The sequence below is a fragment of the Nerophis ophidion genome, linkage group LG06, assembly GCF_033978795.1.
Source record: "Nerophis ophidion isolate RoL-2023_Sa linkage group LG06, RoL_Noph_v1.0, whole genome shotgun sequence".
Taxonomy (NCBI): domain Eukaryota; kingdom Metazoa; phylum Chordata; class Actinopteri; order Syngnathiformes; family Syngnathidae; genus Nerophis; species Nerophis ophidion.
In genome coordinates this window covers 25,509,217-25,528,462 of record NC_084616.1, presented here as the reverse complement: position 1 = coordinate 25,528,462, position 19,246 = coordinate 25,509,217, and the positions used below count along the sequence as shown (strand labels likewise).

Sequence of the window (19,246 nt, the reverse complement as noted above, 5' to 3'; positions counted from 1 at the left end):
ATACCGATCGTGTAGTGACAAGCTATGTTGTCAAAAGACAGAACAAACTGAAACACATTCAAGCAAAATGTCTTTCAATGACACGCAAACGTGGCGCAATGGAGTGATGTCAGACAGCAACCTGGAGCCATGTCAGTCACAGTGGATGATAGCTTGCTTAAAAACAACTTTATGGATTATTATATTATACCTCAATTTTTTACAATTTTTGTACATAATTTTGTGTGCTGTTGCTTCCTTTTTGTCATTATCCAAAGCTGATCTTAATATGTAAAGCTACAGTTGAACTTAATGTGACATTGTGTCATAATGTCAGTCAGCTGTAACAAAAAATACAGATAGCCTTATCATTAGTCCAGAATCTTCACGGTCCTCATGGACCGACCTAATTAGAAACCGGTACAAAAATATAACCGTACTTGGTATACATCCCTAATTGTGTCACCTTTCGACTTGTATGGCATACTTTACATAATTCACAGCACAAACACATGTTGTGCAATGACCACTGTAATTATGAATGTTGTTTAATTTTGCATATCAGAAGATCTTCAGTTTTTGCAACAAGCATCCTGAAGTAGTAAATAAGCATATCAGAATAGTTTGTCAACTACCCCGGTGAGAAAAATCCTCAACATACTTGAGATGTATTCCAGTGCAGTTCTGTCTCGCGGTGTTGGTGTTATTTTACCAGAGGGTAGCACTGAATCCTGAAAAATCAGTGGAGAGACAGATCTGCCATATGTATTTGTCACCATAGCTATTTACAACAAATCTTCTGAGCTCACTTTCCAGAGCTGAAGCCAAGACTTGGTCTGAGCCTGAGTGTCAACTCTTGGGAATATCTGCTCATGAATAGGTGTCAAAAAGGCATGCCCTCCCTGACACTGCACTGATAATGCACCACAGCGTTTTTACTTCTGTTGACAATTACCAGGATTTTCTATGAAAAAGCATTCCCCACACTTCATTTGTTTCTATATCCCGATTATTCATTTGCATCATGTTTACTGACCATGTTGCTCCTACGGCACCAAGGAGCAGATGCTGTATATGATCTTTAATTGGCTGAAGCAAATTATTAAACATACCTATGCAGCCAATGCATAACAGTTTACACTGAGAATTATAGACACAGATGGATACTGAAAATTGTACAGATCTTCAGACCTACTTTTTTTTTTATTCTTATGGGAGAAATTATTTTCCATGTTATGTGCTCTGGCGCCATCTCTGTGGACTCACTCCCACCGCTTTGTCCATATGGAGCTTTCTGGCCAGGAGCACTGTGATGTACATCAAGCTGCATATGCTGTGCTTATACCCCCATAATTAAGCACCAGTAGATTATTTATTTCAGCTTTAAAGTGGTGTCTCACTTAAGTTTAACTTTTTATTTCTTTTTTACTAGCATTTTGTAAAATCTACTACCCAAAGGATATAGAGTCAGTTATTTTTGGTCTTGGTTTACATTTTGCTTTGGAATATGCTAACCTGTGGTTCTGTATGTTCCCATCCCTTAATTTAGTTATGTATTTTCTCACAAATACATGCAAATTATAAAATACTTAGCTGTTGTGTTAGTAATAGTTATATTCCATATTAATAACCAGATAATCTTTTAAATCTGCACACTGCACACAATTTGTAGTATTGCAGTTTGTAGCTGCAAAAACCACTCGAGACCCTGATGTTTTTGGATGAAACTTATGCGTCATTAACCTAGTCAGACATATTCTTTGTCATGAACCACACCAGCTGTTAGGATCATTGACAATCACTATCTTGCACGTGGCACACAAGTATGATTCACCGCATCTGTCAAAAACACCTTTGGATCTTGTACAATGTATTAAAGTTAATTTGCCTCTCTTACGTGGTACCATGTGTGCATGTCTGCAAATTCGGCAGGAATAAAGCAGAGTAATGAAACGGAAATTTAAAGGCATCCATGCATGTGGGGATGCATTTGTTTTATAATGCTTGTAAACTGATTGTGAAATTCACATTACTGCTTGAATGTCTTACATTATGTTCGAAGCACTAGGTCTGGTTATTGTAATTATTTTCCTGAATTATACACCACATCATGGCATGCAGCAGATTCCTCTGCGAAATACCCAAATAATACAGAATCACTCAAGGGTGTTTATTGTGTGTAAATAATGTATAGAAACAGCTTTTACATGTTGACAGTGAAAAAATGTTCGGTTAACTCCCTTGACATATTGTTTTTCACTGGAAAATAGATTATTCAAGCACTAAATAAATATGCCACACTCAATTATTATAATCATTTCCTAATTATTTTGTAGATTGTTACATTACATTATGAAGCCTGTGCTGATGAAGCTCTTATGTGCTGCTTTTATTGCAGATGAACATGGACATTTGAAAATATACCTGCCCAAGAAGCTGCTTGAATGTCTACCAAAATGTACATCGCTGCCAAAAGAGAGACACCGGTGGAACACCAATGAGGTAAAGCCACATATCACTCATAAAATCTATTCGTAATTATTCTTGGACCTTGAAGATACATTTCAAATGCCAAATTAAAACAACACAACATTTAGGCCCAACATTTTACAATATGATACAGGGTTTCCCACAGAACTGCATTCTAACTGTGGCATTGGGACTAGTTGAAGCACAGTATAAAAGGTGAAAACCAGGGTGGGCCATTGGAGATGCCCAGTTTTGGTATTTTCCTTGCATCCTCAGGTGTTGAAGTTTATAAAGCTCTGCTGTCAATGTCTACCAGCAACTTCTAACAATATACGGTATGTACTTAGCTTAAAGCGAACATGTGGGCTTAGATGATCAAAAACAATCAAAACAAAGACACGTGGCTGATAGGTTGCTGTGTCCCCTTGCTTTCTAATACTAATAATATAGTTAATAACTAATACTCACTAATTGTTGTGTGTTAAGCAGTTACAATATAATCCACGGTACAAAGCTGTAATGACAAGCTCCAGTCACAATCTCAGTCTTATTTGTTCATGAGCGAGATCATAACAGGTAGCGCCATTGTCCAAACTTTTTCCGTGGGAGTGTGCCACGAAAAAAAAACTATATACAGAATGGGAATCATTGTGAAATACATTTTATTTTACATACATGTTGTTATACTAGACACAAAATATACTTTATTTCACACCTATACTGCTAAACTTTGTTCACACATACTTTTGTCTTTTTTAAGTTAATGGCACACATGAATTAATGGTAATATCATCATAATGTGCATATTGTGTTTTAACTCACCAGAAAAAGTGTTATATAACGATAATACGTTATTAATATTTATTATAATTACTTATTAATTACAGTAATTCAGAAATGGTTGTAATTTGCCTTTTGGAATAGAGAAGAAAAGTGAGTTGCTGCTGTTGTTATCAAGTGAATTGAGCAATTTTTATTTTGCTTTCAACATTACAGCTAGGTGGACCTATGAAAGAGAGATCTGTCAGAATACATTTCAAGCATTTACTAATGCATTTCACAAAGCAATGTTTTTCTTCTTTTTCTTTCACAGTTATAGTAAAGGGGCGCCAATTTATAATGGTTCAATCATTAAAGGGGAACATTATCACCAGACCCATGTAAGCGTCAATATATACCTTGATGTTGCAGAAAAAAGACCATATAATTTTAACGGATTTCCGAACTCTAAATGGGTGAATTTTGGCGAATTAAACGCGTTTCTGTTTATCCCTTTCTGAGCGACGACGTCAGAACGTGACGTCACATCGGTACTCAACGCCGTTTTTCCCTACCACATCACACGCATCGAGTCAAATCAGCTCTGTTATTTTCCTTTTTTTCGACTGTTTTCCGATACCTTGGAGACATCATGCCTCGTCGGTGTGTTGTCGGAGGGTGTAACAAAACGATCAGGGACGGATTCAAGTTGATTTACATAGAATGTGCATCGATTAGCACGGCATGCTAATCAATGCTAACATGCTATTTAGGCTAGCTGTGTACATATTGCAGCATTATGCCTCATTTGTAGCTATATTTACATCCAGCCTTTCCCTCCATCCACATTTAATGCCAAACAAACAAATACCAGTCGACGGATTTTAGTTGCTCCAGTGTCAAGAGATCCGAAAGTCCCTCGTTTAGTTTTTACCGGCGATGCTCCGACAGAGATGGCAAGAATGTCTGGATATCCTGCGACACTCAAAGCAGATGCATTCCCAACGATAAAGTCAACGAAATCACAAAGGTGAGTGTTGTTGAATTTATTGACTTATGTGCTTATCAGACATATTTGGTCACGGCATGACTGCCAGCTAATCGATGTTAACATGCTACCTGTATGTACATTTGAAACTATATTTACATCCAGCGTTTCCTTCCACATTTAATGCGAAACAAACACTTACAAATCGACGGATTTAAGTTGATCTAGTGTCAATGCAAAAGTCCTGATCGGTTGGTCTGCACATTTTGTTACGATTATATATATCTATATATATATAGTTCAAGGGTGGACCCCGAGATGCAGAGAATGGAGGCAAGGTTAGCGATAGTGACAAAAATAAAATATTTAATAAGTCAAAATGGTAACTAAGGAAGATGGAGCAAACGTGCACACCATGGGAAATATAACAAAGGTAGTCTCTCTCAGAGGCTGGCAGGGAAAAGGCCAGGACGCACACAGCGTGGCAAAACTAGTCCTCAAAACAAGGAGGCTAGAAAAAACAAAAACACAACGAGGTCAAAATTAATGAATATACGAGAGCAACATACCAGGGGAGCTGAATGCGAGAGGAACGTGTCCGAGTGGAGTTCAGGAACAATAGTCAGCAGGGACCAGCTGGCGGTGAAGCGCTTAAATACTACCTGGACGTGATTGGCAGCAGGTGTGCCTAGTGAGGGCCAATAGACTGGGGAAAAACACTGACAAACCAGATGAGGAGGCAGGTAGAATACAACAAACACAACAGTACTCCCCCCTTAATGGACGCCACCTGGCGGCTTACCTGGCTTCTCGGGAAAACGTTCGTAAAAGGCCGTGAGGAGAGAAGGGTCAAGGATAAGCGAACGCGGGACCCAAGATCGGTCCTCGGGGCTGTAACCTTCCCAGTCGACCAGGTACTGGAAACCCCTGCCCCTTCTTCTCACGTCAAGAATGGCCTTGACCGTGAACGCCCTGATGTCCATCGATAAGCCTGGGAGGAGGAGGAGGCACTTCTGGAGGACTCAAGGGACTGGAGGACACAGGCTTGAGCAGGGAGACGTGGAGGGCTGGATGGACCTTGAGAGAGTCCGGAAGATGAAGACGAACCGCTGAAGGGTTGATGACTTTCTCGATGGTGTACGGTCCAATAAATCGTGGCTGCAGTTTTTTGGAGGAAACTTGGAGGGGTAAATCCCAAGATGATAACCATACCTTCTGACCGGGCTTGTAATAAGGTGCTGTGCTGCGGTGGCGATTGGCGAGACGCTGATTGCCCTCCGAGGTGCGTGACAGGCTTGACGTGCACGGCGTAGGTGGGCAGCCACGGATGGAACAGCGACCTCAGAATCCAGGGAAGGAAATGCAGGGGGTTGGTAACCGTAGGCAGAGTGGAAAGGGGACATACCTGTTGCCGAGCTGATGAGAATGTTGTGAGAGTACTCAATCCAAGGTAGACTGAGCGCCCAGGAGGCTGGCTGCTGGTGGCAAATGCAGCGGATGGCAGCCTCCAGATCTTGCTTGGTGCGCGCCGTCTGACCGTTAGTCCGTGGATGGTAACCAGAAGAGAGGCTTGGAGATGCTCCCAACAAATTGCAGAAAGCCTTCCAAATTGCCGAAGAAAATTGTGGTCCCCTTTCCGAGACTGCATCCAACGGAATACCATGCTGCTGGAAAATGTGGCGTGTAATTAAGTCTGCAGTCTCGAGTGCCAAGGGCAACTTGTGAAGGGGGATAAAATGTGCCATCTTGGAAAATCGGTCCACCATTGTCAGTATTACAGTGTTGCCATTAGATGGTGGAAGTCCTGTAACAAAGTCCAATGCCACATGAGACCACGGGCGGGAGGGTATGGGAAGTGGTCGTAGAAGGCCAGCTGGTGCCCGATTGGAAGCCTTATTGCGGGCACAGGTGGAACATGCTCCATCACATCAGTCTTGAGAGTAGGCCACCAGAAGCGCTGGGCTAGGAGAAAAGCAGTAGGAGTAATGCCTGGGTGGCAGGCGATCTTGGAGTTGTGGCCCTAGTTCAAGACCTCCGATCGGAGTTCAGGAATGACGAATAACCGCCCCAGAGGACAGTTCTTAGGAGATGGGACCTTCTTGAGTCCCTCAATCACGCGACTCTCGATGTCCCATTGTATAGCTCCCAGCACTTGTGAAGGAGGGATGATGGTCTCAGTCTTGACCTCCTCCTCGGGGCCGGCGTACATCCTGGACAAAGCGTCAGGCTTACCGTTCTGCGAGCCGGGTCGGAAGGTTATGGTAAAGTTGAACCTGGTGAAGAATAATGTCCACCTGGCTTGCCTTGGGTTAAGCCGTTGAGCAGTGCGGATGTATGCCAGATTCTTGTGGTCCAAGAACACAACAAACGGAGTCTCCGAGCCCTCCAGCCAGTGCCTCCATTCCTGCAGCGCTAAGACAACAGCGAGTAGTTCTCTATTACCTATGTCGTAGTTGCGTTCAGCAGGAGTCAGGCGACGTGAGAAGAAGGCACAGGGGTGCAGCCTCTGGTCGGAGGTAGAGCGCTGGGAAAGAACAGCTCCCACGCCGGAGTCGGAAGCATCAACCTCGACAAAAAATTGAGTGCACACGTTAGGGTGGACGAGGACAGGTGCCGAAGTAAACAACAACTTGAGTTTATCAAAGGACCTTCTGTGTCTCAGAGGTCCACAAAAACGGGAGCTTGGTAGATGTAATCTTAGTAAGTGGTTCAGCTACTTGACTAAAATTACGGATAAAACGGCGGTAAAAATGAGCAAAACCTAAAAATCTTTGGAGGTGCTTCCTAGTGGTGGGTGTGGGCCAATCGACCACCGATTTGATCTTCGTGGGATCCGCTCGGAGTTGACCCTTCTCCACAATGAACCCCAAGAACGGAACGGAATCAGTATGAAACACACATTTTTCAGCCTTGACAAAAAGTCTATTCTCGAGAAGACGTTGGAAAACTAAACGAACATGCTGGACGTGAAGTTCGGGGTAGCAGAAAAAATGAGGATATCGTCCAGGTAAACGACCACAAAACGATTGAGCATGTCACGAAGAACATCAGTGATGAGGTTTTGAAAAACCGCCGGCGCATTGGTGAGGCCAAAAGGCATGACCAGATATTCAAAATGACCCAGTGGAGTGTTAAAGGCGGTCTTCCATTCGTCCCCCTGCTTTATTCTGACAAGGTGATAAGCATTGCGGAGGTCCAATTTGGTGAAATATCTGGCAGTATGTAAGGGGTTGAACGCAGAATTGAGAAGCGGAAGGGGATACTTATTCTTAATCGTAATGAGATTAAGGGCCCGATAATCAATACAAGAACGGAGTGTCTTATCCTTCTTCTCTACAAAAAAAAATCCGGCGGCTAGAGGAGAGTTGGAAGGGCGGATGAGACCCGAAGCGAGTGACGTGGTAATATAGTCCTCTAATGATTCACGTTCAGGTCTAGAAATATTATAAAGACGGGACGAGGGAAGTGTGGCACCGGGGATAAGATTAATGGAACAGTCATAAGGACGGTGTGGTGGTAAGGACAATGCGCGGTCCTTACTGTAGACCTCCTTAAGATCATGGTATGTAGTGGGGACAACCGACAAATCTATGACTTCCGGGGTAACAATACGTACGGGCCCGATGCGAGGGCATGCGGACTGGAGACAATGTGTGTGACAAAAATTACCCCAATTAACGACTCTAGTCTTGACCCAGTCAATCTGGGGGTTATGTTGAGCTAGCCAGCTAAGTCCGAGCACAACAGGAGCAGAGCGGGAGGGAATGACGAGAAAACAAATGGACTCAAAATGGTTACCCGATAATTTAAGGGTTAATGGCTCCGTCTGATGAGTCACGCTCACCAGGTGGCCCCCGTCGAGGGAACGGACCACCCTAAATACATGTAATTCAGAAACGGGAATAGAAAAACGTTTAACAAGTGTTTCATCAATAAAATTGTCATCTGAACCAGAGTCAATAAGGGCACAAATGTCAAAGTGCTTAGTAATATCCCAGGTGAGCGTGCCAGTGAGTTGAAGACGTGACAGAGTCTGACCTGTAGATGGCGGTAGAGGAGCAGGAGAAGCCGCTGGAACCTGTGTTGCTGGGGTGCGGCGAGTGGGTGGAGCTTGAGGTCGCGGTGGTGATGAAGCTTGGGTGCGCGGAGTTGATGAAGCTTGAGAACGATGGTGGGATGTACGCATAGAGCAGCGATTCAAGCGATGACCGGCCTCTCCACAACACAGGCAAAGCTGGAGACGAAAACGACGATCCCTCTCCGCCTGAGTGAGGCGAGATCCTCCTAATTGCATGGGCTCGTCGTCTCGTGGTATCGGCAAGGAATCGACAAATGGTATCGGAGTGGCAGAAACCTGATGTCCTCCATGGGCACTCCCATAATACGCCGAGGAGCGCACCCCTTGTCGTCGGAATCTCTCCCTTTCCCAGTCAACAAGGCGGGACTCCACCTCCACTGCCATAGCGACAAGCTCGCGAGGCTCTCGGGAGTTTTGAGCGGAATCATTAGTCTTCGGACCCTATCTGCAAGGCCTGGGGAAAATACATCCACCAATGCGGAAGTAGGCCATTCACTTTCCGCCGCCAGTTTACGAAATTCAATAGCGAAGTCTGTGACACTTCGCTGCCCTTGTTGCAGACGTAGCAACACTCGTGCCGCATCACGCCCTGGCTTCTCACGTTGGAAGATGCTCCTTAAGGCTTTGGAGAAGGCGGCGTATGAGGCGCACACGGGTGAATGACGCACCCACTCTGCGGTGGCCGAAGCCGACGCCCGGCCACTCATGTGGGTCATCACGAACGCCACGCGAGCTCTTTCTGAGGGAAAGGAAGCGGGTAAAAGTTCAAAATAGATCTCACATTGCATGAGAAAAGGGAGCACATCACCGGACTCGCCAAAGAAGCGCTCTGGCTTGGAAAGCGGTGGGCAAGATGCCGGTGAAGTGTCATTAAGCAGAGGAGTATCCTCTGGACATGGAGGTAACTGCGGGACTGCTGGAACGGCCGTGGACGGAGACATGGCCTGCAGAGCGGTGAGTACACTACTGAGCTGTTGCTCCAATGTGTTGAGGCGGGCATCCTGACTTTCAGTCATGGCGTTGACACATGCCCCCAGCAAACCGAATTGTTCCTCCTGTTGCCCCAGACGAATTGCCTGCTGTTGCAATTCCCGTCTGAATGGTTCAGTCTCTGCGAGGTCCATAGACATGACCGACTATTCTGTTACGATTATATATATCTATTTATATATAGTTCAAGGGTGGACCCCGAGATGCAGAGAATGGAGGCAAGGTTAGCGATAGTGACAAAAATAAAATATTTAATAAGTCAAAATGGTAACTAAGGAAGATGGAGCAAACGTGCACACCATGGGAAATATAACAAAGGTAGTCCCTCTCAGAGGCTGGCAGGGAAAAGGCCAGGACGCACACAGCGTGCAAAACTAGTCCTCAAAACAAGCGCTTAAATACTACCGGGACGTGATTGGCAGCAGGTGTGCCTAGTGAGGGCCAATAGACTGGGGAAAAACACTGACAAACCAGATGAGGAGGCAGGTAGAATACAACAAACACAACACATTTTACCGCCGATGCTAAGACAGACATGCATGGCCAAATAGCGTCAATAGCTATTCGCTCAATAGCTTCAGTTTCTTCGTCAATTTCGTTTTACGCTATCTGCCTCCATACTCCAACCATCTTTCAATACATACGTAATCTGTTGAATCGCTTAAGCCGCTGAAATCCGAGTCTGAATCCGAGCTAATGTCGCAATATCTTGTTGTGTCCTATTCGCCATTGTTGGTATTGGAATCGCTATGTGACGTCACAGGGAAATGGACAGTGGCTTAGGCAAATAGCAAAAATCAAGCACTTTAAAACTTTTTTTAGGGATATTCCGGGACGGGTAAAATTTTGAAAAAAAATTCGAAAAATAAAATAAGCCACTGGGAACTGATTTTTATTGGTTTTAACCCTTCTGAAATTGTGTTAATGTTCCCCTTTAAAACTTGAGCATTGTTCATGGTACGGTTATAACAGCTACCTTTTAAATGAACCAGGCAGGGATAATCACTGTCTACTAAGAAGAAATACAAACAATAGCATGACTGGAAAAGAAAACATGAGAAAACAGCCACCACTCAAAGTGAGAAAGGTAAAGAAAGTATATTGCCCAGGTGCTAGTTTCTTTTTGATTTTTGTCACCTTGAAATGATGACCTTTATTTTTCCAGACATTTCAGTTAAGATCAGAATCATTTTAGAAAGGGACATTTCACAATAGGATGGATTTTGAATTCCCTTCATTATTAAACACTATCTGCCTCATGTTTGGTTACGCTGGTGTGAAGGTTGCAGGCACTGGCTTGTTTTGGAGAATTATAATTGTATCAGGGCTATTTCCAAGCTACAATACACTGTTTGGTCCTTCATGAAATTTTACGCTGTTGTTTATATTATAGTATTAGGAGCTACTTTACCATCCGACAGGGAATTAAATGTTGTGAATTTAATGACCTGGTTAATATACTTGATTTTTGTCTTCGTGATCTTAAGGTTGCCATTTAAATACCGTACTCACCTTTTTTAGGTGAGCATTATTTTGAATATCTCCTCACTCTCTTCTCCCTGTGTGGCTGACGTTTGTGTAATTTGAAAGTGTTGACAATCCGACAAGTGACACAATTTACTCACTCAGTCTTAAAAAGCAGAGGAGTGCATCATGTAGCCTGGTTGGAAGAGAGAGGACACTGGGCCTGAGCCTGTATGATACCCTAAGGCTTTAATAAACGACACAACACTGAGTACTGCAAGCTCCCACTTAGCTTAGTGCCGACTGATTCTAAACTGTTGCTGAACCAGACAAGAGAGCATCTGCTTTCGCCTCCACTGGCCTGCTACGCATTTATTGCCCTTGTTGTCATGAATAATCCTGTGTGCCACACACCACTGCCAGCAGCAGCACAGCACGGTGCCATGCACAGTACATGCAAGGTGTCGCCAGGCAGGGGGTGTAACAAACAAGGACGTGATGATCAAAAGCCTCAATAAATGCAATTAAAGGTGAGATTGGATAAAACAGAGTACCAGTAACATGTAAGATAGGCGCTACCATGACAAGCACGATTGGCTTCACAGCAGTTTTTTGGGAGAATTTTGCAATACTTATGAGAGACAAGAGGACAAACGTTTTTTTTGGTTGCATTGTTGTAAAATCGGCTAGTTGTCGGTGGCTATCAATGCAGCTAAAGGTAGCAATGCATTGTGCCTTTAAATCACTTTAAAATGAAAAAAACGCCAACAAAGTTTAACTTACGTTCCGTAACCTGTATAATAAAAAAAACTGTAGCAACATTGTTATTTTAGGAGGAAACACTAAGGAAATGTTTTTCTAACGTACTAACATATAGGGCAGGGGTCGGGAACCATACAAGCCAAATATTTTAAAAAGTATTTCCGTGAGAGCCATAAAACATTTTTTTTAAGACTGAATACAACAATGAGTGAATTTTTAAGTAAGACCAACACTTTTAGAGTATAATAAGTATCTTATCCTTTTTAATAACATTGTTATTCTGAAGCTAACCAACATAAATAAAATACTTCTTACCATTAATGCGACTTGTTAAACTGGTGCGGTAGAAACCGGATGGATGGATTAAAATGCACGAGAATGTTTTATATTTTGAACGTTATGTTTGACACTGTGATTACCAGCGGAATTATTCATTACTTATCATGATTTATCTGAAAGCCAGGTGCAGTCATCAAAAGAGCCACATCTGGCTCTAGAGCCATAAGTTCCCTACCCCTGATATAGGGTATTTGCCGTGAGCTAACTACGGCAAGAGATAAGCTCGCAACAGCATCAGCACCCGAATCGCGTTTGAGTTTGTAATGCACAAGACAATGCGATAGGACGCCATGCTGTACTGATTAAAAAACTTGGACGATCATACTAGTGTCTGTAAAGTATTAGCCCACATTTAATTTTTTGTTTATACACAGCTTGCTTGGCCGCATACAGTATGTAGTTGTAATAACACCATAATGTGCTGCGTGTATCATAATCAATAGTATAGTGCAGTGTGTTTCAACCTTTTTTGAGCCAAGGCCCATTTTTTTCATTGAAAAAACCCCAGGGACACCACAAGCAGAAATTATTAAAAGACGAAACTCAGTAGCCGATATTGACAATGAAAAGTCGTTCTTGCAATTATTGAATATGAATTTAAACCGTAACCAAGCATGCATCTCTGTAGCTCTTGTCTCAAAGTAGGTGTACTGTCACGACCTGTCACATTATGCCGTAACTTATTTTCAGTTTTTTGGTGTTTTCCTGTGTGTAGTGTTTTAGTCCATGTCTTGCTCTCCTATTTTGGTATTTTTTCCGTTATGTTGGTATTTTCCTTTAGCAGTTTTATGTTGTCCTTGAGTGCAATTCTCCACACCCGCTTTGTTTTCGCAATCCAGACTATTTAAGTTGTGTGGACGCTTTCCTTCTCTGTGGGGACATTGTTGATTTTCATGTCATGTACGTATGTACTTTGTGGACGTCGTCTCTGCTCCACATGCTGTAAATACTTGCTGTTGTCCAGCATTTTGTGTTTTGTTTACTTTGCAGCCAGTTCAGTTTTAGTTTTGTTTTGCATAGCCACGCCTAAGTTTCAATGCCTTTTCTTAGCGGCACTTACCTTTTGTTTTATTTTTGGTTTAAGCGTTATATACCTTTTACCTTCACGCTGTCGTCTGCATATTGTGATCACGACACAACGTGCTTCCGACATCTACAAAGCAATTAGTACCTGCTGCCACCTACTGATATGGAGGAGTGTTACACGGTTATTCTGCCGAGCTCTACACAGTATAGACCAAGGGTCACCAACGCGGTGCCCACGGGCACCAGGTAGCCCGTAAGGACCAGATGAGTCGCCCGCTGGCCTGTTCTAAAAATAGCTCAAATAGCAGGACTTACCAGTGAGCTCCCTCTATTTTCCAAAATGTATTTATTTACTAGCAAGCTGGTCTCGCTTTGCTTGACATTTTTAATTCTAAGAGAGACAAAACTCAAATAGAATTTGAAAATATTTTAAAGACTTGGTCTTCACTTGTTTGAATAAATTCATTTATTTTTTTACTTTGTTTCTTATAACTTTCAGACAATTTTAGAGAAAAAATACAACCTTAAAAATGATTTTAAGATTTTTAAACACATATACCTTTTTACATTTTTAAATTCCTTCCTCTTCTTTCCTGACAATTTAAATCAATGTTCAAGTAAATAGATTTTTTTATTGTAAAGAATAATACATTTTAATTTAATTCTTCATTTTAGCTTCTGTTTTTTCGACGAATAATATTTGTGAAATATTTCTTCAAACTTATTATGAATAAAATTCAAAAAAAATATTCTGGCAAATCTAGAAAATCTGTAGAATCAAATTACAATTATTTCAAAGTCTTTTGAATTTAACTTAAAATTTTTGTTCTGGAAAATCTAGAAAAAATAATGATTTGTCTTTGTTAGAAATAAAGCTTGGCCCATTGTGTTATATATTATAACAAAGTGCAGATTGGATTTTAACCTGTTTAAAACATGTCATCAAAATTCTAAAATTAATCTTAATCAGGAAAAATTACTAATGATGTTCCATAAATTATTTTTTTATTTAAAAAAAGTTTCGAATTAGCTAGTTTTTCTCCTTTTTTTCAGTTGAATTTTGAATTTTAAAGAGTCGAAATTGAAAATAAACTGTTTCAAAATTTAATTTTCATTTTTTTCGTGTTTTGTCCTCTTTTAAAAAGTTCAGTTAAGTGTCTTTTTCATTATTTATTCCCTACAAAAAACCTTCCGTAAAAGGAAAAAAAATGTACGACGGAATGATACACAGAAATACCCATTTATTTATATATATATATATTTATTAAAGGTAAATTGAGCAAATTGGCTATTTCTGGTAATTTATTTAAGTGTGAATCAAACTGGTAGCCCTTCGCATTTATCAGTACCCAAGAAGTAGCTCTTGGTTTCAAAAAGGTTGGTGACCCCCTGTATAGACACAGCACATTATTTATGGATTCTAAGTACTTGTGTGTAAAAAATATTTTTGACCCAAATTATTTGAAATTACATTATCTCCCGCGCCACACCAGACTATATTTCACGGCACACCAGTGTGCCGTGAAATACATACAGTGGTTGAAAAACACTGGTATAGTGACTCACTCAATCGATGGACAGTTGTTCGTTTGATCCATTTATTTTGGGGAAGCACTCCATTCATGTCAAAATAGCTTGACTCCAAGTTCCACATTTACAACGTAAAAGTCACGCCAACCTCACTCTCTAGGTTTCCGTCTGCTGCAACGTTTCACTCTCTCTTCGTGCTTTTATTTCTAAACAGCAGTTATTCTCCTGTAATTCACGTTCAAATAGGTTGTGAATCCTCATTTGTCCAAAAATAGTCTTTGTCTGTTACCAAGTCTGCCATGATTAGAAAACACTCGCGTTGGTTTCCAGAAGTAGGAACACACACTTGATGCCTGAAGTCGGAAGTGCGCTGCTGTGAAAAAGAAAATATATGTGCCGTAGAAATTAGTTCTGGCAATGCTTAAAATGACAAATACGACAAATTACTTATTGTTATGAATGTGTCTGTTACCACATTATATATATATATATATATATATATATATATATATATATATATATATATATACTCCCAGGGTGTATATAAAACATTGATAGATGATTCTGAAGTTGTCTTATAGGTATTTGAAGGCTACACTGGTGACTGCTATTAGCCACATCTTCCAAATGTTTTTTTATCATCTTTAAAATCCTCAAAACAACAGACGTGTTCTTGTCTCTCATAACTGTAAACGATAAGCAAATTTCCCCAAAAAGTGCAGTTCCCCTTTAATTAACCTGCTCTGTCAGTTATCTGAGATGTCGCACTTCCGATTCGTCACATTACCTCCATTAAAGAACAACTACAAGGATGAGACCAATATTACAGAGTTGAAGAAAAAAAATTGCTTTTACACTTGTCAGATTAAACAACATTGGCTCTGTGTCTGTAGAATAGTTAACCTCATTAAAACATTGCATTAAAGCCCTTTCTTTTCTCAGAATTATTGTGATCTTTTCAGAGGCGATTTTTATTTTTTTATTTTAATTTTTATTTTAATCTCCTATATTTTTCTCCCATTCCACCCCGCTTGTTTACATGTATCTCACCTTTTTTGTACGGGGCGCTGCAAGCAGGCAGACCCGTCAGCGATCCTGTTCTGTCTCCCTGTAATGTTTGTCTAATTTTGAATGGGATTGTGCTGAAAATTTTAATTTTCCTGAAGGAACTCTCCTGAAGGAATAAAGTACTATCTAATCCAAACAAATTTTAATCATCACACATACCAAACCTGAATTGTCAGTGTAGGTTCTATGAATGTCCATGCTTGTGTACTCACCTAATCAGAAAGAGTCATGCTTGATTTTTTTTGTTGCCCTTTTTGAGTTTTTGCTTCACATTGCTCTCTCCGCTGAGATTAATTAATATGACTCCTGCCAATTGTTAACTGAAATGTTCATTAGTTTGTACAATGCAGTCAGCAGAAGATAAACAGCATTTTATTTTTTATTTTCACTGTATGTACAGTATATATTTTTTCTTTTTAATAGCAAGCAACGTTCCTGTAAAAGGTGGATAAACCCCTCCATCCATTTTGTACCGCATTTCAGTTAATTGTATAGGTGCAAGGTGTCCTATGGGGCATGTTTTGAACTAAGGTTTGTTTCTCATTCATATTATCTTTTGACTGAACTACTCAGTTGAGCCTCATGGCAAAATGCCTGTACAATTTACTTTGGCGGCTCGGAGAGCACAGTTTGTCAGGAACTGCGTTGCCTTTTGACAGCGACTTCGATTTCTTTCTTTGGCAGAATCACCCAGAGTAATTTATGTATTCGTGAGGAGTCGAGCGATCATATAATTTGATTTTGCTGCAGAACCTTTTGATCATAGTTTATAAAGCATGTTTCATGGTGCAGTTTTGTCTCATTTTAATTTGGCAATAAAAATTCAACATAGGTTGGAATTGGCCTCTTGACTTCCTGTGAGCTTTATCGTTTGAAGATCGGTGGTACTGCAATCCCACCGGTTGGCTCTTTTTAAGTGTATTGTAAACTCCAGACAATCTTTGCTTTTGGCACTGAGTGAGCATCCAGGCAGGGGTTCTCCGTATCCTCTGAAGGCGTGGCTATTGCTTGACCTCTATTGGAGCCGACACAGGCCACTTCATTGCTTGTGGAATGCCTTTTAAATTGAACTCAGCTTGTGTCTTTGATTTTTTTATACTGCCCCCCACTCTGGTGTCCTGCCTTTACACATCTTCACTCTCTTTCCTGTATGTGTTCACTGAGGTATAACGCTATTCATGTGAAAATGTGAACATTTCTCCCTTTTTCTGTGAATTGATGAATTTAATTTTCTTCGTTGAACCTTTTTGATGTAGAGTTTAATTGTACTTACTAAAAAATATAGGTAAATTATGAAATCCTATACCAATAGTCATCCAAGGTTCTGTTGGCCGGACTGTATATTTTTTGTTCACTACAAGGAAACACAAACAATGAAGTGTCTGTTATATATTTATATACAACATTCTTTAGTTTACATGTTTGTTTTTCTACTGGTGGTGCTTATATATTTGAGTAGAATTGAGTTAAGTTTGAGTTTATTTCGAACATGCATGCATACAACATGATACATACATCACAATTTCTAGTTTCTCTATTCAACATGTTCAAAAAGGAGTAGGAAGAAGCAGACCTTATTTAATCCTACCCTTTTTCTTTTAAATAACATTTGCTAACACATTTGTTCACTCCCTCTTCTCAATTTATTCACAATATACTCCATAATTAATAACATCATAAAATTAATAACTACATAATGATTAATGAATTAAGTATTTCAAATAGTGAGATAAATAAGATAATCTAGAAAATGGATGGATGTAAGAAATTCAGAATGTTTACCCTGGTTCTTCCTCTTTGTACTTTGTAAACACTTTAAGTTTGAAGAGTTTTTTTAATTGGTTCATGCTTGTACATTGTTTGATTTATTTGCTTAATCCATTCCATCATTTAATTCCACATACTTGGTAGAAAATGGATGGATGGATGGATATACTAAATGTCTTAAGTGTTGTTACTATGAATTGATCAACTTAGACCCTGACTTAAACAAGTTGAAAAACTTATTCGGGTGTTACCATTTACAGTAGTGGTCAATTGTAAGGAATATGTACTGTTGTGCAATCTACTAATAAAAGTTTCAATCACTCAAAATCGTACGTGCATTCAAATGTTTTAAATTAAATTGTTCTCTAAAGTTATATTTCTCTTTTGTTAAGGATATTTATTGTACGTTTTTGGGTTCGTTTTGTGCAAATTTTTAGCTGTTTGCAATTTCACTTTGTCCTGAAATTTCAGTATTTTCGATTCAATTATTAAAGGGTTTGAATGTTATTCATATCCAACATTATGTATTATTCCAACTGATCTTTTTTGTAACATGGTTAATGAATGAAGTGTGCTTTTGTAGTTCCCCATATTACAGCACAATAACTCAGATATGGTAACACTAGCGAGCAGTAGAGAATATGGAGTGATTTTTGGTGCAATGCAGGCTTAGCTTTATTCATTATTGACGTGTTTCATGTCACCTAATGTTGTTTATTTTTTACATGAGATTTCCAGTTCATTTTATCATCAATTATTATACCAAGGAATTTGGTTTAATTTACTCTTTCAATTTCTATTCCGTCGATTTGTATTTGTGTTGACTTTCCCTTCTACTGTTACCAAATAGCATTATTTTAGTTTTACCGAGATTTAAGGATAGTCTGTTTTTGTCATACCATCTTTTAAATTTAATTTCTTCTGTTATTTATATTAGCTTCTGTGTGTTCTCTCCCGAACAAAATACTCTTGTATCATCCGCAAATAATACTAACTTTAAAAAAATAAAATAAATAACTTTAGAAATTACATTTATATAAAGATTGAACAATTTTGGTCCTCGTATTGATCTTTGGGGTACACCTCAGGATATATTAAGCGTTGCGGACACGCGTTCGCTTAGCTGCACGTATTGTTTCCTGTTGGTTAAGTAGCTTCTAATCCAGTCTAAGACCAACCCTGTGATGCCATACAGTTCTAATTTTTGATTAAAATATTGAGTATAATTGTGTCAAATGCTTTAGTTTCATCCATAAACATTGCCGCTGCACATTGTTTGCTATCTTTTGTATCGGTAATTTCCTCTGTAATTTCGATTCAAGCCATCAAAGTTTAAATATTAGCTCTGATTCTATATTTGTTCTCAGCGAGTATTCTATATTCGTTTACAGAACTCTTCAATCTGTTATTGAACAGTTTTTCAAATATTTTAGAAAATTGTGGACGTAAACAGGTCTATATTTTGTAAATTGACGTTCGTCCCCAGTCTTATAAATTGGTACAACTTTAGCTATTTACATTTTGTTTGGGAATTTGCCTGTTTGAAATGATAGGTTACTAATATACATTATTGGTCCTGAGATCTCTTCATTAACCTTTTTTATTGTTTCCATATCAATGTTATTACATTCAATCGAAGTCTTGAATTTGCCTGTTTTCACTATTTTAACTGTTTACTTAGGGACTTAGGGATTTGACCACTTATAGTTTGTAATATCATCAAAAGGTTTAGAGAATCTGGAGAAATCTCTGCAGGTAATTGAATTGAATGCCCGTGACCGTGGATCCCTCAGGCGGTACTGCATCAAAAAGTGCCATCAGAGTGTAAAGGATATCACCTTAGAGGCTCAGGAACACTTCAGAAAACCACTGTAACCAACTACAGTTCGCTGCTAAATCTGTAAGTGCAAGTCAAAACTCTACTATTCAAAGCGAAAGCGAAATGCCACTGGTTTCGCTAGGCTGGAGCTCATCTAAAATGGACTGATGCTTAGTGGAAAAGTGTTCTGTGGTTGGATAAGTCCACA

The 19,246-nt window shown here is 39.9% G+C and overlaps 1 protein-coding gene across 8 annotated transcripts in view; it reads left to right on the top strand.

Moving 5' to 3' along the window:
* The window catches only part of camta1a (calmodulin binding transcription activator 1a), a 778,795-nt gene that overhangs the window by 29,176 nt on the left and 730,373 nt on the right, over nucleotides 1–19,246 (top strand). For all 8 annotated transcript variants that reach the window (XM_061903168.1, XM_061903175.1, XM_061903169.1 and 5 more), the window contains one exon: nucleotides 2,378–2,481. In XM_061903168.1, the coding sequence (XP_061759152.1) occupies nucleotides 2,378–2,481 (104 nt within the window). The remainder of the gene's footprint in view (nucleotides 1–2,377; nucleotides 2,482–19,246) is intronic.